Source organism: Pituophis catenifer, unplaced genomic scaffold (genome assembly GCF_029215685.1).
Source record: "Pituophis catenifer annectens isolate HBS135680 unplaced genomic scaffold, rPitCat1.0.hap2 SCAF_5, whole genome shotgun sequence".
In the NCBI taxonomy this organism is placed as follows: Eukaryota; Metazoa; Chordata; class Lepidosauria; order Squamata; family Colubridae; genus Pituophis; species Pituophis catenifer.
The window spans coordinates 40,644,336-40,669,953 of NW_027256885.1; the positions used below are offsets into that span (position 1 = coordinate 40,644,336).

The 25,618-nt window shown below is 39.7% G+C and overlaps 1 protein-coding gene across 1 annotated transcript in view; it reads left to right on the forward strand.

Moving 5' to 3' along the window:
• LOC139317666 (histone deacetylase 5-like) overlaps positions 1-25,618 on the forward strand; it is a 292,699-nt gene that overhangs the window by 57,796 nt on the left and 209,285 nt on the right. Inside the window, exon 6 of the mRNA XM_070944746.1 lies at positions 8,508-8,515. Coding sequence (XP_070800847.1) covers positions 8,508-8,515 — 8 coding nt within the window. The remainder of the gene's footprint in view (positions 1-8,507; positions 8,516-25,618) is intronic.

Here is a 25,618-nt window from a genome sequence, read left to right on the forward strand (position 1 = left end):
TGTGGGGGCAATAAATTGACTTTGTATAAAAAGAACACCGCTTGGGGGGGGGCGAAAGCCCTACTAAGCAGGTATATAGGAAAGTATGAAGGCTATTGCTTAACGCATTGTAAGCTGCCCTGAGTCTCCGGAGAAGGGTGGCATATAAATCGAACCAATAAATAAATAAATAAATAAATAAATAAATAAATAAATAAATAACAATCAAGAGGATTTTTATAGGAAACTTCACAAGAAAATAATAGAACTGGACTATGAAAATATATGTGTAGTAGGAGATTTTAATGCAATTGTAGATGCGGAACAAGACTATAAAACTAGAAAAGCAAACAAGCCAGAAAAACACTTCCAAAAACTTTTTTTAAAATGGCGGAAGAATTAGGTATTCAAGATGTATGGCGACAGACTAATCCCAAGGAAAATCAATATTCATTTTACTCAAATAGACTTATGTCTTGGTCCAGATTATTTATTTATTATTTATTTATTTATTTATTTGTTTGTTTGTTTGTTTGTTTGTTTGTTTGTTTGTTTATTTATTTGTTTATTTATTTATTTATTTATTTATTTATTTATTTATTTATTTTATATGCCTCCCCTCTCCGGAGACTCAGGGCGGTAGAATAGACATGATATGGATGTCAGCAGAGCTAAAGTCTAATGTACAGGAAATAAATATAGAAATAAGCAATTGAGCGGATCATAATCTGATAAAAGTTATATGGAAGGGACAAAAAAGGAAATTAAGATGGACCTTGAACCAATCAATGCTAAAAGAAAAGGAATTTACTCAATTTATGGAAAGAGAGTTGGACTTTTTCTTTAAAGAGGACAGAAAAGAAGAAACGTCACTACAAAATGTATGGTACACAGCTAAGGCATATATTAGAGGACTAGCCATAACATATATGGGAAAGAAAAATAAAAAGAAGAGACAAAAACAAAAGATAGTAGAAGAAGAATATAAGAGATTAGAGACAGAACTACAAAAAGAACCACAAAAAAATATAAAAAATCAAGTCGGTGTATGGCTGCCTTCACTCCCGGGTTTCCATCAAAGTTTTATCGGTCGGCCTTTGTGAGAGGACGGTCGGCCAAGAAATTTCCGGGGGTCGGATGGCATATCTCCCCCTCCACTGCTGTGAGAGGGCAATGGAATTCGGTTGCCTGTGCCATGGACTGGAACTTTTTCCCTGTACTATAACATCATGGTTGTCTCCTGACCATGGACTACTCTCACCCCTAACGATTTGATGTATTCAGTGTCTGAACTCCTTACCCTGCGAGATTCCCCCCTCTCGCAGGTTTGGCCCTCCACTTTATCGAGGGCCTATCTCGATGACAGATTTTGGAATCCTGAGAGATGGCATGGCGCGAGGAAGGGCTTGTGGGGCTTTTTGGGAAAGTGTTTTAATAAGATTTTAAAGGGTTCGGGGAGGGGGTCTTTTAACAATCTTTTAAGGGGAACTGGGAGGACGACCAAAGGGGATGGGGGGGGAAATCCACTAAGGTCAGAGCCGAGCCCGGCACGGGGTAACGGTTTGGAGGGTGCAGGACGAGGGATTGGGGAGGGGATGGAGGGTTATACCAATGAGGGGTGTACCATTAGCATGGTGGATGGGAGGGGCAGATATGGTGGGAGCAGGAGACCATATCACGTGTCGGGGGTGCGCACTCGCTGTTTGAGAGCTATTGCGCACCCCGGTCTCCAAGGCTCCTCTCGGATACTAGGTGGCTTAGATACTCAGGACCTGGGCCTTCGGCTGATGCTGTGCAATGCCAGGTCCGTGGTAAATAAGGCCCCCCTCATCCACAATCTTATACAGGACGGGGGAGCGGACCTGGTGGGTATTACGGAGACCTGGTTGGGCCCGGAGGGAGGGGTCCCTCTGGTTGAGATGTGTCCACCAGGCTTCAGGGCATTCCATCAGCCAAGGGCCCAGGGGAGGGGCGGGGGGGGTGGCGGTTATTATTAACGAAGGTCTTGGTCCGAGGGAGACCACTGTGCCACAGATTGCCGGATGTGAATCCCTCTTTGTGAGATGGGGTCATGGGGTTCAGATAGGCTTGTTGCTTGCATACCTGGCTCCCTGCCGCACGGCAACGGCCCTGCCCGAGCTCCTCGACGTGATAGCCATGGTGGCAGTTGATACACCCAGGCTTATGGTCATGGGTGATTTCAACTTGCCGTCCATTGGTGAAATGTCTGAGATGGCTCGGGAGTTCATGGCTTCCATGACGGCCATGGACCTGACCCAGCTAGTTCATGGCCCCACCCACAGGGGGGGACACACTCTGGACTTGATTTTTGTCTCTGGCCAGTGGTTGAGTGATCTTATTATAGGGGATATAGACATGGAACCCTTGTCATGGTCAGATCACTCGCTCCTTCGCCTGGACCTTCGAACCGCTACACCCCACCGCAGGGAGGCGGAGCCAATAAGATGGGTCCGCCCCAGGCACCTGATGGATCCTGATAGGTTCCAGATGGAGCTTGGGCCATTTCCTGAGGATCTAGCACACGACTCGGCTGAGGACCTGGTAGCCGCCTGGGATCGGGCGGCTGGTGGGGCCTTGGACCGAGTCGTGCCTTTGTGGCCTCTGACCCGGTGCCGATCCCGTGCGGCTCCTTGGTTTACTGAGGAGCTGAGGGAAATGAAGCGCCGGAAAAGACGCCTGGAGAGCGGTTGGAGGGCCAGTCTCGCTGAATCTGATCGAACACTGGTAAGGTCGCATATTAAGGCCTACCTAGTGGCGATAAAGACGGCAAAGTTTAATTACTTTTCCGCCTCTATTGCATCATCAGGGAATCGTCCGGCCACCCTGTTTAGAGTGACCCGCTCCCTGCTCCATCCGGGAGTGCGGGAGGATCCCCTGGAAGGCAGGGCGGAGGATTTTGGACAATACCTGTATGACAAAATCGCTCAGATCCGGGGGGATTTGGACTCTGACTGGGTAGATCAGGGCAGGGTGACGAGGAATAGTCTTGAGAATGTTATCTGGGAGGAGTTTGATGCTGTGACTCCCGATGATGTGGACAGGATTTTGAGGAGACTTAGTACGGCCACATGTTTACTGGACCCGTGTCCCTCCTGGTTGGTACTGGCTTCCCGGGAGGTTACACGAGGCTGGCTCCAGGGTGTTATCAACGCTTCGTTGAGTGAGGGTTACTTCCCCGCGGCCTTGAAAGAGGCGGTGGTGAGGCCTCTCCTCAAGAAGCCGTCCCTGGATCCAGCAATATTGGCCAACTATCATCCTGTCTCCAACCTTCGCTTTATGGCGAAGGTTGTTGAGAGTGTGGTCGTGCGACAGTTTCCGCAATTCCTGGAGGAAACGGATCTAGATCCGTTCCAGTCGGGTTTCAGGTCTGGGCACAGCACGGAAATGGCATTGGTCGCGTTGGTTGATGATCTCTGGAGGGCTCGGGACAGGGGTTGCTCCTCTGTTCTGGTCCTGTTAGATCTCTCAGCGGCTTTTGATACCATCAACCATGGTATCATGCTGCACCGGCTGGAAGAGTTGGGGGTGAGAGGCACCATATTGCGGTGGTTCTCCTCCTTTCTCTCTGACCGGTTGCAGTTTGTTTTGGCAGGGGGGCAGAGGTCGATCTCGAGGCCTCTCATCTGTGGAGTGCCACAGGGGTCGGTCCTCTCGCCCCTTCTGTTCAACATTTATGTGAAGACGCTGGGCAAGATCATCCATGGCTTCGGGGTGAGATACCACCAGTACGCTGATGACACCCAGCTGTACATTTCCACCCCAGGCCACCCCAACAATGCCCTTGAAGTGATGTCTCAGTGCTTGGAAGCTGTGCGGTTCTGGATGGGGACGAACAGGCTCAGGCTCAACCGTTCCAAGACTGAGTGGCTGTGGCTCCCGACATCCCAATATAGTCAGTTGACTCCATCACTGACTATTGGGGGCAAGTCTTTGTCCCCCACAGAAAGGGCTCGCAATCTGGGAGTCCTCCTGGATAGGCAGCTGTCCTTGGAGGAACATCTGACGGCTGTAACCAGGGGGTTGTAACCTGATGGCTGTAACCTTTTATCAGGTTCGCCTGATTTGCCAGTTGCGGCCCTTTCTTGATCGGGATTCCCTGTGCACAGTCACTCATGCCCTCGTCACCTCTCGCCTTGACTACTGCAACACTCTCTACATGGGGCTCCCCTTGAAGAGCACCTGGAGGCTCCAGCTGGTCCAGAACGCAGCAGCGCGGGTAGTGATGGGAGCAGCATGGCGCTCCCATGTAACACCGCTCCTGCGCGAGCTGCACTGGCTCCCGGTGGTCTTCCTGGTGTGCTTCAAGGTGTTGGTTATCACCTTTAATGCGCTCCATGGCATAGGGCCTAGCTATCTTCGAGACCACCTGCTGCTACCAATGACCTCCCATCGACCTGTGTGCTCCCACAGAGAGGGCCTCCTCAGGGTACCATCAGCCAAACAATGTAGGCTGGTGACCCCCAGGGGGAGAGCCTTCTCTGTGGGGGCACCTACCCTCTGGAATCAGTTGCCCCCAGAGATAAGGAGAATCCAAGACCTCAGTGCCTTCCGCCGTGCCCTTAAAACCCACTTTTTCCAGCAAGCCGGGCTGGCTTGAGAAGAAATTTTTAAATTTTTTAAATGTTTTAATTGGTTTGTGATTTTTAAATTTTTGGGCCAAATTTATATATATTTTAACTGTTCTTAATATTTGTAGTTCATGTTCTTAATTCTGGCTCTGCACCGCCCTGAGTCCTTAGGGAGAAGGGCGGTATATAAATTGAAAAATAAATAAATAAATAAATAAATAAATAAATAAATAAATAAAATGAAATTAACAAAACATAAGATGAACTTAATAGATAAAGAAGAATTAGCAGAAAAAGTGAAAAGTGCTAAACAAAATTTCTTTGAAAATGCAAATAAACCAGGAAGATGGTTGGCATATAAATTGAAAAAGGAGAAAGAAAAGAAATTGATACACCAATTAATGGATGATGAAGGAACTCTTCACTATCAGAATGATGACAAAAAGAAAGTGATTCAAAACTACTATGAAAAACTATATGGTCAGGAGATAATCTCAGAAGATAAAATAAAACAATATTTAGAAAAACGGATCTACCTAAAATTCCTGAAACAGGTAAAACAATGCTAAATGAAAGTATAACAATGATGGAATTAACAGAAGCAATTAAGAGACAAAAGAATGGGGTCTTCCTGTCTGGCTTCCGGCGCCGCCAGACGGTCCTCCGTGACCGCCGCCCCGTTGCCTGTAAAAGAGCCGCCTTTACATCTGAAAGGCGGCTCGAAAAACTCCATTTCCTGATGGAAATGTGAGTCTGAGCGGGCGGGGGTGGGTAGAGCCCTCTGCGAAGTCCCCAGAGTCTTTTTTAACTCTTGGGGACAGGCAGGTTGGAGCTCCCTATTGTCCCTTGCCGCCGCTCCGGGCATCGAGTGCAATCTGCTTTTTTTGCAGAGCCAGGCGCTGGAACCGGATCAATTAACGAAACTAACAGATGGACTTATTAAAAAAGATGAGACTTGGATTTTGGACCCTAAATCGCAAGTATCCTTAATGAATTTACAAGCATTTTAAAGTGAAAGAGGAAAAAAAAAAAAAGCGTTAAAATGGCCACTGAGGCTTGAGAAGTAGAAGAAAGTTGAAACTAAGAGTCCTTCCATAACAGATACAAAGTAGCGGAATATATACTGTTGGCTACAATTTGAAAGAAAAAGAGTTATTTTAAGTTCCTCTCTTCTTGGAGATTAGTACTTGATCTTGTTTGGGGGGTAAAAAAGAACAGCCTGCTGGAAGGATGGCGTTACTAATGAAATCTGATAGACAAGAAAGGGGGGGGCGCTCCCCCACCCACAACTGTTTGAGCAAGCGCTGAGCCTACAGACTTTGCAGAATGGTTTTAATTTAAAAGAACTTATTCAGGAGGAAATGGCAAAATGTTATGAGACTGTGAACCAGAAATTTGAAAATTTAAGGCAGGAAATTAAAGAAATGATACAACAAAAGTATGACAATTTGCAACAAAAGATTGTAAGACTGACTAATGGTTTTTCAGAAATTGTTATAAAGCTGGATACAAATATTAAATTGTTAGAGTCCAAAATGGAGAAAATTGATGATTTGGACAATAAAATATTAAGAATTGAAAAGGACTTAATAAATATTCGAGATAATAGCTCAGAACTAAAGTCTAAAAAGGAAGATGGTCACGAGACTTATAATGCAGAAGATATAAAGCAAGGAATTGAAAGAGAGGTTGTAATGCTGCAATACAGAATTACAGAATTTGCGATCAGAATTAGAGGCTTACAGGAGAATAATAGTGATGATTTAAGAAAAACATCTGCTCAAGTTTTGGCTGGGATCTTAAAGGTTCATCCTGAGGAGGTATTCAGTAAAATTAATAAGGCTTATAGAGTGAATTCCTGGATTGCAAAACAAAGGCAACTGCCTAGAGATGTGGTGATTTACTTTACAGACAAAGAGATAAGGAATGATATTGTGCAAAAATCTTTTAATTCTACTTTACAACTGAATGGGAGAAAAATCTGGATATTTAAGGAATTACCGCCTAAGATGGTAAGAGATAGAAAGAAATTTGGTCTATTGGTGACTGAGTTAAGAAGACAAAATATTCTATTCAGGTGGGATGTCCCAGTGGGTATAATACTGAGATATCAAGGAATAAGATATCAGATAAATACTGTTGAAAAAGCGGAAGAATTTTATCATAAGGTACTTAAAAAGCAAAATCAACAAGAGACAGAAATTCAAGAAAAGCAGAAGGAGATGGAGACAATGAAGAAACAACAAGTTAATGAGGTCTCCACAGATGAGCAGCTTTTGGATTCTTCTTCAGAGGTCTCAGCTGGATTATTTAATATAAGAGAGGCGGTTCCGGATCCTATTGCAATGATTTGTCAAACCACAAACCAGCATGGAAGCCAATTAGTTGGTATACAATTTACAGAACCAGAAAGATCTCAGCCACAAAAGCAAACTCAACAGGATCAAGTTATACACCAGCAAAACCAAATAGTTGATATACAATCCACAGAAAGGAATTTAGGATGGAGATCCAACCCACAAAAAATCAAGAAAAGAAGAAGTAGGTCTCACAAACATAAAAATTTTTAAACTAAACAACAGTAATGCCAGTTACTTATGAGAGGACTGAATATATGAAAAGATAATTGGCAAAGTATTGGTTTATTTTATCCTGAGGATAGGGCAGATCTCTGCAGTGCTGAATTATTTTGGGATGTGAAAAAGGCCCTAAATTGAATGGTTGGAAACATCTTGTTTGATTTTCGGATTTCTGGATAAATATATTAAGTGTATGTCGAGTTATATGGCAAGAGATTTATTGGATTGGGGCATGCAGAAGATCTGGTTGTTACCCTATTACGATGGTTGGAATTAATAATCTGGATAAAAGACACCTCCATAAACATTATACAGAATATAATTATAAAGTCACTCGGGTGGTTGTTGGGGGCTCTTTTTGTTTCTTTCTTCCAATATGAAGATATTCGTTACTGATGGGGGCAGATGGTAATTGAAGACTCTGAAAATACTGTTGGAATAAGGATGCGATGTTACTCTAACATGGGTGATGGAATTTATCATCCAGTTGAAGGATATTACAGAAGATGTTATATGGATTACAAGCAAAAAGTTTTTTTTTTCCTTTTAGGATTTTATTTACATAAGGGAATATTTTTCTAGGGGAGTGGGCAGAAGAATAAAGATATTAAGAATAATTATGGTAATTTTGTAGGAAAGTGGGTGGAGATAGGATAGGTTATGGATTGTTTAGTTTAAAGAAAAGGGATATTATGTTTAGATGTGAATGTATGTAATGAAGGGGGGAAGGAAATGGGTAGTTGAACTGAATAAGTGTTAAATTGGGATTTATTGAATAGTATTAGAGTGGAAGTATGCTTTGAAATGTTATATCGTATGGGGGGTAGTAAAAGGGTAGATTACGAGCGGAAATTGTTAAATTGGGAGATATAATAATATCATTATGTTAAATCAGGAGTTACTAGATATTGTTATAATAGAATGTCACTTTGAAATGCATATTATAGCATAGTATAAGGGGGGCATGATAATTTTATTAGAAAGAAAGGGTCAGTATATGGAGATGGAGTAAGTGGATAGCAAAGTATGATATAATCTGTTATGAATTTGGGTTTTATTATGAAGAAGTCAAAGGGGAAGGGGGGTGAGGGGGGTTAGGGAGGAGGGGGGGAAAAAAAGGGGGAAAAATTTGTATTTGAAAAACTTTTTCAATAAAAAAAAAAAAAAAGAGAGACAAAAGAATGGTAAAACACCAGGTCCGGATGGACTACCAGCAGAACTATACAAGGATTTACAAAATACCTTAAGTATTCCAATGTTGGAAGTATTTAATGATCTATTGTTAAAAGCAAAAGTACCGGACTCGTGGATGGAGGCATATATTACTCTCATACCGAAAGAAGATTCACATTTGCAACAGATAAAAAAGTATAGACCAATTTCTTTACTGAATGCTGATTATAAAATATTTGCTTCAATAATTGCAGAAAGACTAAAAAGATTTCTAAATCAATTTATACATTCAAATCAAAATGGTTTTTTACCTAAGAGACAAATTAAAGACAATATGAGAATAATCCTAAACACATTTTGGAATATTACAAATACACCCAGAGAAGCAAATGGTGTTGGTCTTCCTAGATGCACAGAAAGCATTTGATAATGTGAACTGGCAATTTATGCTAACACAATTAAAAGACATGGATTTTGGGGAGAGATTTATTAATATGATTAAGGTGATATATTACAAGCAAACTGCAAAGGTGATAGTAAATGGAGATATGACTGAGAAGGTTAACATAAAAAATGGTACAAGACAAGGATGTCCCCAATTAAAGCATACATAAGAGGTCTTACAATTGCGTATATGGCAAAAAAAAATAAAGAGAAACAACAGTCAAGGAATAAGTTGTTAGAAGAACTTAGAATATATGAATTAGAATTGCAGAAGGAGCCCCATAACAAAACAATAAAAGGAAAATTAAATCTTACTAAACATAAAATCAATCTGATTACCCAGACAGAAATTGCACAGAAAATCAAATTAGCAAAACAGAAACATTTTGAGCATGCAAACAAAACGGGGCGCTGGTTAGCGTATAAATTGAAAAAAGAAAAAGAAAGGAGAACAATATTTCAATTGCAGGACGAAACAGGACAAATATACCATACCAACCTAGACAAAAAACGTATAGTCAAAGATTTTTTTCAAAGTTTTTACAAGAAAGAAGAGATTCAGGATGAAGACATTAAGGAATACCTATGTAAAACAAACATCACAAAATTAGAGGAGTCCCACAGAGAAGCATTAAATAGACCAATTACGATATCTGAGCTGGTGGAAGCAAGGAAAAAGCAAAAAAACAACAAGGTCCCAGGCCCGGATGGAATACCAACGGAGTTTTATAAAAACTGTCAAAATGCAATCGATGAACTGTTACTCCAAGTCCTCAATGATGCATTATTAGAAGCAGAAATTCCCAAATCCTGGACTGAAACCATTATTACACTTATCCCTAAAGAAGACACAGACCTCACACAAGTTAAAAATTATAGGCCGATCTCATTGCTCAATGTAGATTATAAACTCTTCATGTTGGTTATAACGCAAAGACTGAAAACAATTATTCATAAATACATACATACAGATCAGAATGGGTTTGTTCCAAGAAGACAGATCAAAAATAACATAAGAACAATTATCAACGCCCTGGAATATTACGAGAAAAGAGTTGATAAACAAGCAGCCTTAATCTTCTTAGACGCACAAAAGGCCTTTGATAATCTAAATTGGAACTTCCTCATATTGCAACTAGAAACCATGGACTTTGGTGCTAAATTTTTACATATGATTAGAAAAGTATATTCCCTCCAAACGGCCAAAATTATGATTAATGGAGATATGACTGAAAATCTGGATATACAAAAGGGTGTGAGACAGGGCTGCCCCTTATCCCCACTATTGTTCATAATTTCATTGGAAATATTACTAAATGAAGTCAGGAAAGATGCCGAAATAAAAGGTTTGAGAACACGGAAAGAAGAGTACAAATTGCAAGCCTTCGCTGACGACGTGGTATTTATAATGGAGCAACCGGAAATAACAGGAACCAAACTTCTAGCGAAGATAGAGGAATATGGAAGAGTCGCAGGGCTTAAAATTAACAAACAAAAAACTAAAGTATTAACAAAGAATTTGACAAAGGTACAGGAGACAAAACTAGAAGACAAATTAGGAATACAAATTGTAAAGAGAATAAAGTTTCTAGGAATCTGGCTTACTGCTAAAGCAATAACAATTAGAGAAGACAATTATAATAAATTAATGAAACAAATTAGAAAAGACCTGGAAACGTGGAACAAATTACAACTGTCATTCCTAGGGAAAATTGCATCCATAAAAATGAATATACTGCCTAGATTACTCTACCTTTTTCAAGTAACCCCAATCTGGCCAGGAAAGAACTTTTTTAAGGACCTTAATAAAATAATAACAAAATTTATCTGGAATGGGAAAAGGGCCAGAATCAAACTAAAGTGTATGCAAGATATTCGGGAAAAAGGAGGTTTAGGCCTACCGGACTGGGAGTTATATTATAAAGCAGTGTCACTAAACTGGATAAGGGACTGGATAGACCTTAAGAATAAAAGAATGCTATCACTAGAGGGCTTTGAATTACAACGCAGATGGCACGCCTTTCTGTGGGAGGGAAAGGACAAGCACCACGGATACTTCCAGCAACATATTATCAGAGAATCATTGTACAAATCATGGCAAGAAATTAGGAAACATTATACCAAGATTCCACGATGGCTATCGACAATGGAAGCACTAATATATCCCAATGCCATGGATATAGAGAAAATGAGGACTTATAAAGAATTACTGAACAGTGAAGGAGAATTACAAACAAGACAAGAATTACAAAATCAGGGTATAGACATTCATTGGTGGCCATACATGCAAATAGAATCAAGATATAAAACTGATCGGGCACAATTTGGATTCCAAAATGAACCAAATGAATTGGATAAAATATTACAAAGTACAGATCAGAAAATGATTACCAAAATTTATAAGTACCTATTAAAATATGATGGGAGCGACATGGAGTTCCCATGTGACACCTCTCCTGCGCGAGCTGCACTGGCTCCCGGTGGTCTTCCGAGTGCGCTTCAAGGTTCTGGTTATCACCTTTAAAGCGCTCCATGGCTTAGGACCTGGTTATTTACGGGACCGCCTGCTACCACCAATAGCCTCCCACCGGCCAGTACGCTCCCATAGAGAGGGGCTCCTCCGGGTGCCGTCGGCCAAACAATGTCGGCTGTCGGCCCCTAGGGGGAGAGCCTTCTCTGTGGGGGCACCTACGATTTGGAACGAGCTCCCCCCGGAGATACGTAGGATCCCGGATCTGCGCACCTTCCGCCGCGCGCTTAAGACTTTTCTATTTTATCAAGCTGGCCTGGCCTAAATCTTCCCCCTTTTTAAATGTGGAAATTTTAAATTTTTAAATTTTAAATTCGTCTTTTTATAGGGGTATGGGTAAGGCATTTTAAATTGGGGAACCATTTTAGATTTAATTCTGTTTTAAACGTATTTTAATTGTTTATATTGTATGTTTTTTAACCTTGGCTGTGCACCGCCCCGAGTCCTTCGGGAGAGGGGGCGGTATAAAAATCTAATAAATAATAAATAATAATAATAATAAAATACAAATTAGAAGAGGAGGTTGTCAAAGAGAATATGATAATATGGGCCAAAAATATAGGATATACTATTGAATTGGATAAGTGGGAGAATCTGTGGAAGATAAATTACAAGATGACATTGTCTATACCCTACAAGGAAAACCTTTACAAAATGTTCTACCGATGGCACCTCCCACCGGCGCACCTAGCCAAGATGTTCCCAAATACATCTCCGATGTGCTGGAAATGTAAATCACAGAAAGGGACATATTATCATCTCTGGTGGCTATGCCGAAGGGCAAAACAATACTGGCAACAAATTAAAACAATGATTGAAGAAATCACGAAACAAAAACTGGAAATGAGGCCGGAAACCTTTTTATTGGGAATAATCACAGCACAATATACCAAAGAAATAAAATATCTGATCATCCATATCCTCACAGCGGCACGTATACTCTTTGCCCAACATTGGAAATCTGAACAGTTACCCACAGAAGACAAAATAATAGCTAAAATTACAGAATGTGCAGAATTGGATAAGCTCACAAAAGAAATACAAGAGAAAGATGATACTGATTACTATTTAGTATGGCAAAGATGGTACAGCTGGCTGGAGGCAAAAATAGGAATATAAAGATGACTTTCGATTATTCAATAGAAATGCATAGAACTAAATAAGGAGTCAACTATATATGTATATATATAACTAAGTAAATAGGTGAATGTAGATATTGATACAAATAGAAATATGAAAAATAACCCACCGGTGTATTATCTTCTAAGAGTCAGTCATTGGACTGAATTGATGTGTGTTCGTTTTATATGTTGTTTCAATGTATTTATGTTGGTTTTGTTTTTTCTTTTTATTATTAATAAAAACTATTAAAAAAAAAAAGACAAGGATGTCCCTTGTCTCCCCTATTATTTATAATGACACTGGAAGTACTGAATAGAAATATTAGGATACAGAGATAAAAGGTATGGAAATAAAAAAGGAAAAGTATAAATTACAGGCGTTTGCAGATGATTTAGTATTTATCTTGGAAGACCCACAAGAAACAGGGCCTAAATTAATAAAAAAAAAAAAATAGAAGAACATGACGAAGTGGCAGGATTGAAAATAAATAAAGAGAAAACTAAGATTTTAGTGAAAAATCTCACAGATAAACAGAAAAAAGAGTTAATGAAGAGAATAGATATTCAGATTACTAAGAAAGTAAAATACTTAGGAATTCAGTTGACAGCAAGATGTGTAACGATTAAGGAAGATAACTACTATAAGCTGATGCAATAAATTAAAACAGATTTGGAAAAATGGAAAAATTTGCAACTATTGTTGATAGGAAGAATAGCTACAATTAAAATGAATATATTTCTGAGAGTATTGTATTTATTTCAAACAATTCCAATAAAATTGGAAAAAAATATTTTGAGGAACTTAATAAAATAATATTAAAATACATTTGGCAAGGGAAAAAAGCAAGAATTAGCTTTAAAATGTTGCAGGATTCAAGAAATAGAGGAGGCTTTGGACTACCTAATTGGGAATTGTATTAACACCTAGCGGTATTAACATGGATGAAAGGATGGATTGCATTGAGACATACAAGACTATTGACTCTGGAGGGCCACGACTTACAACTGGGTTGGCATGCCTTCTTGTGGTATGAGAAAAGTAAGATACATGGTTACTTTCAAAGACATTACATAGGAACCGCACTATTGTTAGTATGGGAGAAAATTAGAGAACAACATTATTTGAGGATACCAGTTTGGCTTTCAACAATGGAAGCACTGATCCACCTAATCATTATTAACATGGGAAATATTGTTAGATATAAAGATATTTTGAATGAAAAGGGGGAACTTAAAACTAAACAAGAACTGAGTGATCAAGGGATCGACATGGCATGGTATTCACAAGTGCAGATACATTCTAGATATGAGAAAGATGCTAAATTGAGGTAAATAAAAGAAAATAAAAGGTGAATAAAAGAAATAATCATTCCAAGTCAGGTATATAAAGTCAGATCAAATCCTATGAACTCTGAGTAACCTTTGAATGAACTCATCTATTCACTTAAGGATACGTGCTAGCTAAAGGCAGCTGGACTCCATTATTAGTAAATATATCTTCTGATGAGGCTCAACTGTCATCCAGCAGGAAAGTTAAGAGTAGAGTTCTGGTGAATGAAACTAAGCAATTAGTTCATGGATGCCCCCATAATTACTTGACCTATGGCCCTGTGTCAAACCCACTGATTCTATACATCTTCTTAATAGAATCAAATGTGAACATCTGGACGGATATACATGGGATACAAAAGGTTACTTATTGTTTAAAGTATAATCATAATTTCAGCATTTAAACCTTACAGCACTTAAAGGACAGTTCTAAAACATAAAGTGATGGGTTAGTAAAAGTTGTAATAGTTTAATCATGAGTAAATGATGGAGTAGGGAAAATGTGTAGCCTAAATAATTTTATTAAATAGTAGGTAATGGTTTGATAATTAGTAAAGTGTAATGTAAGTGAAATGTATTTTTAATGTAACCATATATGGAAGCCGGAAAGGCTCATAGAACTCTTTGTCTTGAAAACATATTTAAGTCATAGAATTATAATCATTCTCTGTTCAGGTTGCAATTTTTTATTTATTTATTTATTTATTAAATTTTTATACCGCCCCCTCTCCCGAAGGACTCGGGGCGGTGAACAGCCAAAATTAAAAACACACAATACAAATATTAAAATACATTAAAACAAAATTAAATTATCTTAGGCTTCTCCAATTTAAAACCCCGTTACCCATAAAATTCACCAATTAAATTTTTTTTTTTTTTTTTTTTTAACCCAGCCCGGCTTGCTGAAATAAAAAAGTCTTCAGGGCCCGGCGGAAGGTCCGGAGGTCCGGGATTAGTCGTATCCCTGGGGGCAGCTCATTCCAGAGGGCGGGTGCCCCCACAGAGAAGGCTCTTCCCCGGGGGGTCGCCAGCCGACATTGCCTGACAGACGGCACCCTGAGGAGACCCTCTCTGTGGGAGCGTGTTGGCCGGTGGGAGGTTATCGGAGGCAGAAGGTGGTCTCGTAAATAACTGGGTCCTAAGCCATGGAGCGCTTTGAAGATGAGAACCAACACCTTGAAGCGCACTCGGAAGACCACTGGAAGCCAATGCAGCTCGCGCAGGAGAGGTGTCACGTGGGAGCGCCATGCCGCCCCCATAAGTACCCGCGCGGCCGCATTCTGCACCAGTTGGAGCCTCCGAGTGCTCCTCAAGGGGAGCCCCATGTAGAGAGCATTACAGTAGTCAAGGCGGGAAGTAACGAGGGCATGAGTGACCGTGCATAGGGAGTCCCGATCCAGAAAGGGGCGCAACTGGCGTATCAGGCGAACCTGATAGAAAGCCCCCCTGGCCACGGCCGTCAAATGCTCTTCTAAGGACAGCCGTGCGTCCTCTCCGTGGGGGCCAATGTCTCGCCCCCAATAGTCAGCAATGGCACCAGCTGACTATATCGGGACGCCGGCAGCCACAGCCACTCAGTCTTGGAGGGATTGAGTCGGAGCCTGTTCCTCCCCATCCAGACCCGCACCGCCTCCAGGCACCGGGACATCACTTCAAGGGCATCGTTGGGGTGGTCTGGGGTGGAGATGTACAGCTGAGTGTCATCAGCGTACAGATGGCACTGCACCCCGAAACCACCAATAACCAAACATAGCACTGAACCTTTGCGCAAATAAAGATATCTGTCTGACCCAGGAATGTGCTTCAGCCCCTCATTTCTACAACAAAATTACATGGTTTTGTAGGAAGTTAGCACCCACCCCTTTCCTGGAAGAGTGAAATATTTTAGGAAATATGAAAAAGGCAGAATATTATATTTCCCTGGATGAGAAATGGAGAAGCATATTTTACAGACAAAGCAGCTCCCATCTTCCTGCCCCCACCCTTTGTCAATGGGCCATTAAGGCTTGGGCCAGTCTATTCTACATAACAAAGATCTACCTCCTTCAGGCAGAGCCAAAGTAGGAATTGCCAAAGATAGGATTAGCCCTCTACACAATAGCAGCAGACACTCACCACATGTGACCTGGGAAGCACATGTGACCATCAGCCAGCAAGACCCCCACCCCCTGGGAGTCTGACAACCAATCAGAGTACTCTTTCTGGGCCCCAGGAAGTTCAAAGCCAGAGAGAGCATAAAACCTGAAAAACTCACTGTATCTGCCCTTTTCTGTTCAGGAACTCAAGCCATGTGATCCTGTCCACCATTAAACCATCTTTCCAAGCAGTCTCCATGTCTCCAGTGTCTTTTTCCCCACTTGGAGCAGAACCTAGAAGGAGATTTCTTCCAACAGTTTCCTATAAAGAATTAAAAGAATTAGATAAGATATTAACCGGGACAGAAGAAAGATTGATTAAAAAGCTGTATAATTACTTATTGGCCATTAAACTGGAAGATGAACAAGTGAAGGAGACAATGATAGTGTGCTGTTTAGATAGTAAATTAGTTACTTTAAGAATTAAGTGCTGTCTCCTTAAGAGATTGCATTGTGGGAGATGTAGACAAAGATTGCATTATGGGAGATGTAGACAGAGATTGCATTATGGGAAATGTAGTCCATGACATGTGACCACATCTGTGTGTCTGATTGGCCACTGAGGCTCTCTGCCTGGGTGTAGAACAAAGCCCCGGTCATTACGAATTGCCACGGAGGAGAGAAACATGCTTTCTGAACAGGGGGACAGTTTTACCATCCTTTTACACTAGGAAATGGGACAGATTATGAATATTCGGATGAATCTCATCTTGATTGTCTTTGATTTGAGAATGCTCGATAATAAATTTGATTTGTATGAAAACCTGATTTTGTCTGTATGTTTTCTGAGAAGCTTACTTTGGCAGTAAAAGGAAAACCTTTTTTTGCACAAAGCAAGTCGACTCTCATGGCTACGAGTGGTTTCCATGAAGATAGAATTTGCATGATACAAGCAGCTCCTACAGCCTAGCCCAGTTCATCTACATCACAAAGCAGAAGGAATGCTTTACAATGCTAAGAAGCGAGGCTAAGAAAAACCCCAGTTTCGCAGAGAATCTGAGTTACTAATTTAGCTGTTTTCTTTGACTCGTGTTTGAAAATACTGGAAAGGCTAAACCCCCTTTATAGTGCAGCAATTAAAGTCCAAAGGAACCCAAGTTTGAGGAAAAGCTTCTTAGGGTTTCCAAATCGGCCATTTGCTTTGTGTCACTCAACAAAGGAACACGCTTTTTAAGTATTGGTATCATTTGAAAAAGAAATAGAAACTTGGGCAGAACATTCATTTTAACTACTGCTATTCTTCCTAACAAAGACAGTTGTAATTTTTTCCATTTATCCATCTCTATCTGTATTTTATGCCATAACAATTCATAATTATACTTGTATAATTTCCCATTTGACGTTGTAATAAAAATTCCTAAGTACTTAACCTTTTTCACTATTTCACATCCTGTTACTCTTTCCATTTCTTCTTTTTGTTTTGTATTGATATTCTTAGCTATCATCTTTGTTTTCCCTATATTTATTTTAAACCCTGACACTTGACCATATTGCCTAATTATCTCCAGCAAACCTGTAACTGAATTTACTGGTTGGGTTAAAGTTACAACCAAATCATCTGCAAATGCTCGTAGTCTATAATCATGTTGCCTAATCTTAATACCCTGTATGTTATCTGCATCCCGTATTTTATTCAGCAATACTTCCAAAGTTAAAATAAACAGTAGTGGAGACAAGGGACATCCCTGTCTTGTTCCTTTCTCAATTTTAAAGATTTCTGTGAGACTACCATTAACTATTATTTGTGCTGTTTGTTTCTGGTATATTGCCTAAATAGATTGTATAAAATGCTCTCCCAGCTGCATCTTTTTTGCTACTTTCACTAAAAACTGCCAGTTCAATCGATCAAATGCTTTCTCTGCATCCAAAAACATAAGCACTGCAGGGACTTGGTTGTTCTTCCCCAAATACTCCAGTATATTAACAATGTGTCTTACATTGCTTTTCATTTGTCTCCCTTGTATAAATCCAGTTTGATCTTTATGAATCACTTGTTGCATAACTGACATTAGTCTATTTGCCAAAATTTTTGCAAAGATCTTATAATCTGTATTAAGCAATGATATGGGTCTGTAATTTTTGGGTTGACTATGATCTTGATCTTCTTTCGGGATCAGGGAAATAAAAGCTGTTCTCCAGGATGGTGGCACTTCTCCTCCCCGTTGTATTTTAACAAATAACTCCTTAAGAGGTTCTTTTTCAAATGGTACCAATACTTAAAAAGGATGCAAATTTGGAGGAATGGCAGAAAGGCATTAACAAGTTTGTTTGGGTAGGGAAGAGACCGTGAGTTAAATTATAAATAATCCAGGATACACGTGAAAGAGGAGGTTTGAAATTGCCCAATCTAAAATTGTACTATGAAGCAGCTGTTTTGTCATCAATTAGTGATTGGATTAATTTAACAGATGAAAGAATACTGAATATTGAAGGGTATGATTTGCTATATGGTTGGCATGCCTACTTAGTTTATGAGAAGAAGGTGGATAGGACTTTTAAAAGTCATATATTAAGGAATGCCCTCCTGCGTGTTTGGAAAAAATACCAATATAAACTGAATGGCAAGATACCCATGTGGGTAGTACCCAGACATGCAATAGAAAATATAAGTATAGAACAAAGACAGGATGTAATTACTTATAAAGAACTTCTGTTTACAGAAAGAAATGTACTACAGTTAAAGCCTCTGAATGTACTAAGAGAGGAAAGGGCAATTCAAACCTGGTTTCAGTATGTACAGCTGCAGAATAGATGGAAAAAAGATCAGAAAATTGGTATTATACAAAGTGAAGAAAATTTGATAAAACAAATTAGGGACCAGAGTAGAATGCATATAAAAAGGTTGTATAATATTTTGATAGAAATAGACTCGGAGACAGAGTTAGTTAAAGATTGTATGATAAAATGGGCACAAAATTTTGAGGAACCCATAATGATGGAAACATGGGAAAGGATCTGGGTAAGAAATGTAAAATTTACACAAGCTCAAAATTTGAGAGAAAAATTTTATAAAATGTTTTATAGATGGCATTTGGATCCTAAAAAGTTAGCTTGTATGTTGTGGAAAAATTGAGACTGAACAACATTCCTTGGTCAGCCAGAGTCAGTTTTTATTGCGCAAGGTTCAGAGGCAGATTGGTTCTTGCTATTGGAACAAAGGAAAGAGATCTAATACCCCTGTTTTATACTTTTCCAAGACAAAGGATTTTGCTAGCACAGCAGTTTTCCATATATGGTTAACATACATCCATTACATGATAATTGACATTTCCTAATTACTAAATTCCTGCCTTAATTTATAGTACATGAGATAATTTTAGCTAAACATCCTCCTTAGTTCTGTATCCGCTAATGCGTAGATTTATGGCTTCCTTTGATAATAAGTAACTTCTTGTTCCATATGGATGTCCTTACATCCTTTTTTTTTTTTTTTAATTTGATTTATATGCCGCCCTTCTCCGGAGACTCAGGGCAGCTTACAATGCGTTAAGCAATAGCCTTCATACTTTTGTATATTTATACAAAGTCAGCTTATTGCCCCCACAAACTGGGTCCTCATTTCACCTACCTTAGAAAGGATGGAAGGCTGAGTCAACCTTGAGCCTTGGAGAGATTCGAACCAGCAGTAAATTGCAGGCAGCTGTGTTAATAACAGGGTGCGTAGACCACTGTACTATCAAGGCTCATCCTTGACAACTAGGCCCCTTCAGAAGATTTATATATTACCCAGGATGTAATTTAGCTGACTTAGTGTAATCTTCCAAACAAGTATTGTTCTTCCCAACCAGCACATTTCTTTCTTACAATAATGTGAATAAGGAGGGCCCTTCAGTGTTCATATAGCTGATCCTGCATCGTTCACATTATGTATGTATCCAAACTTACAACCCAAATGTTGGAGATGTGATTGTGTTGATGCTACTTATTTTCATGTTTGGTGGACTTGTAAAAAAGTTAAAGCATTTTGGATAAAAATATGGTGGATTATTCAAAATATTTTTTAAAAAAGGATAAAGTTTACTCCACAGTTGTTTTTGTTAGGTATCATTACAGATTGTACGGCTATAGAGACTAATTTGATTCTGAACTTAATAACTGCAGCAAGACTTTTGGTGGCGCAGTACTGGAAGAAGGAAGATTTACCTACTATTCAAGAATGGACATTAAAAGTAGTAAATTTAGCAGAAATGGTGAAAATTTCAGCATATCTAAAGGACCATTCAAATGAGAAATATATGTTAGAATGGAAAAGATGGATTGATTATATTCAAGGCAAATATCGGACTAAAAAATTTCAAATAGCTTATGAATGATCAAGAGATTTTATAAAGTACTTAAATTTAGTTTAGTAAAAGTGGAGTTAAAAGTTCAAGAGGGGGATAGGAGACTATAGATAATTAGCTTATGTTAGCTTATGATTGTCAAATGTTATACCCTGTATTTTGCTCTGGGAAGTGGGGGGGGGGGGAGGGAGGGAAAGGGGAGGGGTGGAAGGGGAGCAGGGAGGGGGAAGGGGAAATGTTTGTAAAACTTTTTAAAACTTTTCAATAAAAAAAACAAAGGAACACGCTAAAGCCAGTTTAACCCAAGCATTAGTTAGGTTACAGCTCCCTCTGGTGGCTCACCTGCAAACTACAAACCAGCATTAAAGCTATGCAAGCAATGCACCCTAGTGGCCAAAAGGTGAACTGCGCCAACCACACAGCACACAAGCAACGCACCCTAGTGGCCAAAAGGTGAACTGCACCAACGCCTCCTAAAGTTTGCAACGCACCCTAGCGGCCAAAAGGTGAACTGCAACGAAGATTCCTAAAATATCCAGGAAGTCTTCCCAGTCATGGCTGAGGCCTCTAATGTATCAGCAGAGCTGGTCCTCCCAACTAATCTCGACATGAATGAAGAATCTGACATCGTGGAGTCTTATCCAATCATGGCAAAAGCATCTGATTTATCAGGAATGCCGATCCCCCTCACCTAACCTCAATTCAAACTCAGAATTTAACATCCAAATTTCAAAAGAGGCGGAGGCACCTCAGAGAACCTATGCATTGAGACAACATAGAAAGCTTACTGATGCCGCACTTCCGGTTTGGCGTCGTGGCAAGACAGTCGGGGAAATAGCAGGCTCTGACGAGTCCCACGAAAACCCTAGCTGCCGAACCGCCGCCGATGGGTCTTCGGACCGGAACCGTCCTGCAGGGACGGGGAAGAAAGAGGGACGCCTCAGACGACTGAGAGGAACAGGCAAGTTCCTCGGAGGTCAGAGGGAACCCTCTGTGAGTCAGCGGTGGGGGGGGGGGCGGCAGCCATGGCGGCTGCCACGAAGCTGGGACAACCGGGCTAAGAAAAGTGCTGGAGGAAAGCGGAGTAAAATGGAGCTCTTTGAAGCCGGGTGAGTGACAACAACCCAGGCTTACAACAACGTTTGGAGCAATATTAATATTTAGAAGACCCCTAGCCTAAAACAGCAGCTATGCAACCAAGGGGCTTTGGAAAAAATTTTAAACTGCAACTTTAAAGAGAAAAAGACCAGAGAAACAACTAATTTTGGAACAGAACTAAGGGAATTAATCATGGAGATATGGTAAAAAGATTAAATACTTTAAAACTTGAATTGGATTTTAAAAAGGAAAAAAAGAAGATTTGATACTTTTTAAATTAAAAGAAGAAGAAATAAATTGGATGGGACTTCCGGTCAGCACCGCAGGCTCCGTGGACGGTCTTTTAAGACCGCCAGCCCTGTGTCTTCGTAAAAGCCGCTTTGACAGCGCAAAGCGGCTGTCTGGCAGCTGAAAAACCTCCCCTTCGGGAAAAGAAGGAGAGGAGAGCCGGTGGGCGAGAGTAGAGCTCCCTGAAAGCCCTCTGGAACATTTCCAGAGGCTTGGAGGGTGAGAGCTCCCCAGCCAGCCCGCCAAGAAGCTCCGAAGCCAGGACGACTCTGCGAAAGCAGAGCGAGAAGCTGCGATCCGATCCTGCTTTTAAAAGTGAGTTTGACTGATTACAAGCGCAGGCAGAGCAGAAAACAGGAGAACAAGCTTTAAAAGTACAGAGCTTAACTCCGAAGTTACTTTGTTTCAATCTGAATTTCATTGAGCTGGAGGCTGAAGATGGCGTCTTTGTTATGGTTTTGAAAGTGAAAGCCAGAAACGAAAGTGCTTGAGAACTTTGCGCTGGGAGAGTGGATTAGCTGCTTATTAACTGCTGGGAAGTGAGAGCTTGTGGAAAAAAAAATTATCTTGACTGATAAATTAGAGACTATAAACTACAAACATTTTAAAGTTGTTTAAAGACTTTGTGGCTTTGTGGAAAAAAAAAAGATCTCTTTAAAAGAGGGGAAAAAATGGTTTCTAGACAAGTGAAACCAGGAGTTGTTAAAGGAGGGGGAGGTTCTCCAGTTGTGTCAGTGGTGACACAGAAAGCACAACTTCCGGATGATTCACAGAGCCAGAATCAGAGTCAAGATGCAGCACTTAATGATTTTAAAGAATTTATGAAAGAAGCCATGAATAATCAAGCAACATCAATGAGAGAAGCTATGAACAATCAAGCAACAGCAATGAAAGAAGCTATGAATAATCAAGCCACAGCAATGAATAATTTAACACTACTTGTGGAAGGGAAATTAAAGAAAGTTGAGGAGGACATAAGTTCAATTAAGGAAGTGGTTGCAGAGAAACACGATGAGATAAGAGAGGATATTGTTTATGCTGTATCAGGATTGTCAAACCTTGTTATCCAGCTTGATGGGAAAGTTGAAGAAATTAATCAAGCCAATTTAAATTTGGAAAGCAAAATGGGAAATGTTATGACCAGAACAGAAAAAGTGGATGATGAATTGGTAATGTTACAATACAGGTCCATGGAGTTTGCTCTGAGATTGAAAGGCCTGAAAGAGAATAGTAAAGAAAACCTAAAAGATATTTGTGCTGATGCTATTGCAGAGATAATTAAAGAAAGACCAGAAGATGTGGCAAGCCAAATTGATAAAATTTACAGGGTTAATTCCTGGCTGGCAAAACAAAGGCAGCTGCCAAGAGATGTGGTGATCTATTTTACAATGAGGAGGATCAGAAACGATATCTTACAAGCTTCCTACAAGAATAAAGTTCAGGTGGCTAGGCAAGAGGTGGTGGTTTTGAAAGAGATTCCTCCAAAGATGCTGAGAAGTAGAAAAGACTTTGGCTTTTTGGTAAATGAGCTGAGAAATCAACAAGTGGCATATAGATGGGACGTTCCAGTTGGTCTAATAGTGACTTATAATGGAGAAAGATACTGGTTAAACACAGTCTGGAAGGCAAAAGACTTCTATGTAAATGTTTTAAAGGCTGGATACCCACCCTCACCAGGGGGGGAAGGAAGAAAATGGAGATGTTACAACAAGAAAAAGATGGAAAACAGATACAAACCTATGCTGAAGTTGCAGCTGGAGGAATTATCATGGAAGAAGATTTGTTGGGGGCTTACCTCCAACTTTGGAACCACCTAAGAAGGGAGAGCCGAAAGTACAACAACTGACCCGATCAACTTATAAACTTCAAGAACAACAATAAAAAAGGCAACAATCTCAAGATTTATCTCAAGAAGTTCAAAAAACAGAAGCAGTGGGGGGGGGGGGGGGCTAGGCCGAAGAGTAAGGTGGAGGAGGAGCTTCAGCTGATGCTCATACGGCTTCAAAAGGCTAAAGATGGCAACTAAATTCCTATCTTGGAATGTCAATGGCCTAAATTCACCACAAAAAAGAAAGAAAGTATTTCACTACTTGAAACAATTTAACAATGACGTTATTTGCTTGCAAGAAACACATATTAGATTACCAGATCAAAAATATTTGATAAATTCAAGATTAGGTACACATTTTGTGGCATCAGCGCCAGAGAAGAAAAATGGGCTAGTCATATATGTAAGGAAAGGACTATCAGCTAATCTAATAGAGGCAGATGATCAAGGAAGATATATTGCAATTGAATTATCAACACAGACTGGAAAAATGCTTTTTATTGGAATATATGCCCCTAATCAGCAACAGGACAAGTTTTATAAATTTTTACATACTAAAATAATACAATGGGATTATAAATCTTTTATATTAATGGGTGACTGGAATGGAGTAATAGACACACAGAAAGATAAAAAAAAGTTTATCAAAGATCTCAACACATGCAAAATTGCCTAAATCTTTTTTTGATATGATGGAAGATATAGAACTGAGAGATATTTGGAGAGAACGTAATGTGGAGGAAAGAGACTTTACTTTTTTTTCTGATAGACATCAATCCTTCTCCAGGATTGATTTTATACTAACCACAAATGATTTTATTTCTAGGGTGAAGAAGACGAAGATATGTCCAAGAACTTTAATTGATCACAGTCCGGTTTGGGTGGAATTTGAACAGGAGAGGGGAGAAAGGAGGTCTTGGAGGTTAAATGAAAATTTATTTAGATATGAAGAAAATGTGAAAGAGCTCAAAAAACAAATGAAAGAATTTTTTGTAATCAATATGAATAAGGGTACTTCCATGGAAATGGTCTGGGATGCTAGTAAGGCTTATATGAGGGTTATGTTAATACACATGAATAATAAACATAGACTAAAACAACAAAAGAAGCGGAAAGAGATAGAGGAAGAAATAAAAAAGAAAGAACAATCACTCCTACTTAATCCAGGAGACAAGAAAGTAAAAGAAACAATAAATATACTACGAGGGCAATTTAGTACGTTAATGGCTGATCAGGTGGCAACTAGCTTACAATATGCTAAACATAATACATTTTGTAATGCCAATAAACCAGGTAGGTGGTTGGCCTACATGTTGAGGAAAAAACAGAAATCACGAGTCATTGGTAAGATAAAATTTAGAGGTAAGCAAGTTTACCAACAGAATATGATCAAAAAGGCTTTTTTAGAATTTTATACAAAGTTATATGCTAGTGACTCAATACAAGGTATAGACATAGATAGATATTTAAAGGAAGGGAATATTCCTGAATTAACGTTGGAACAGAGGGAAGGATTGAATCAACCAATAACTTCTGATGAGATTACTGATGCAATTAAGCAATTAAAAGTAGGGAAAGCTCCGGGAACAGATGGATTAACAGCTGTTTATTATAAGAATTTACAGCTTGAAATGCTTAGAGTTCTATTTTGTAAAATCCAATTAGGGGGAGGAGTCCCACCCTCTTGGCGAACAGCTTTTGTTTCACTGATCCCGAAGGAAGATCAAAATTGTACTAAACCTGAAAATTTTAGGCCAATTTAATTTTTGAACACGGATTATAAAATTTTTGCTAAAATATTAGCGAATAGACTAATGCCAGTTATGCAACAAACAATTCATAATGATCAATCAGGTTTTATAAAAGGGAGGCAAATGAAATATAATGTTAGACAAATTATAAACCTATAGGAATATTTGGAAAAAAATAACCAGGTCCCTGCAGCGTTCATATTTCTGGATGCAGAGAAAGCATTTGATCGATTGAACTGGCAATTCCTGTTTAAGATAATAGAAAAAATGCATTTTGGGGAGTATTTTATACACTCAGTTAGAGCAATATATCAGGAACAAACAGCACAAATAATAGTTAATGGAGGTTTAACAGATGCGTTTAAAATTGAGAAAGGTACTAGGCAGGGTTGTCCCTTGTCGCCTGATCTGTCCCCGTCCACACACACACACAAACACAGCCAGCCGAGGGTTAAGAAAGTACTTGGCACGCACACAGGTCATTATCTCAA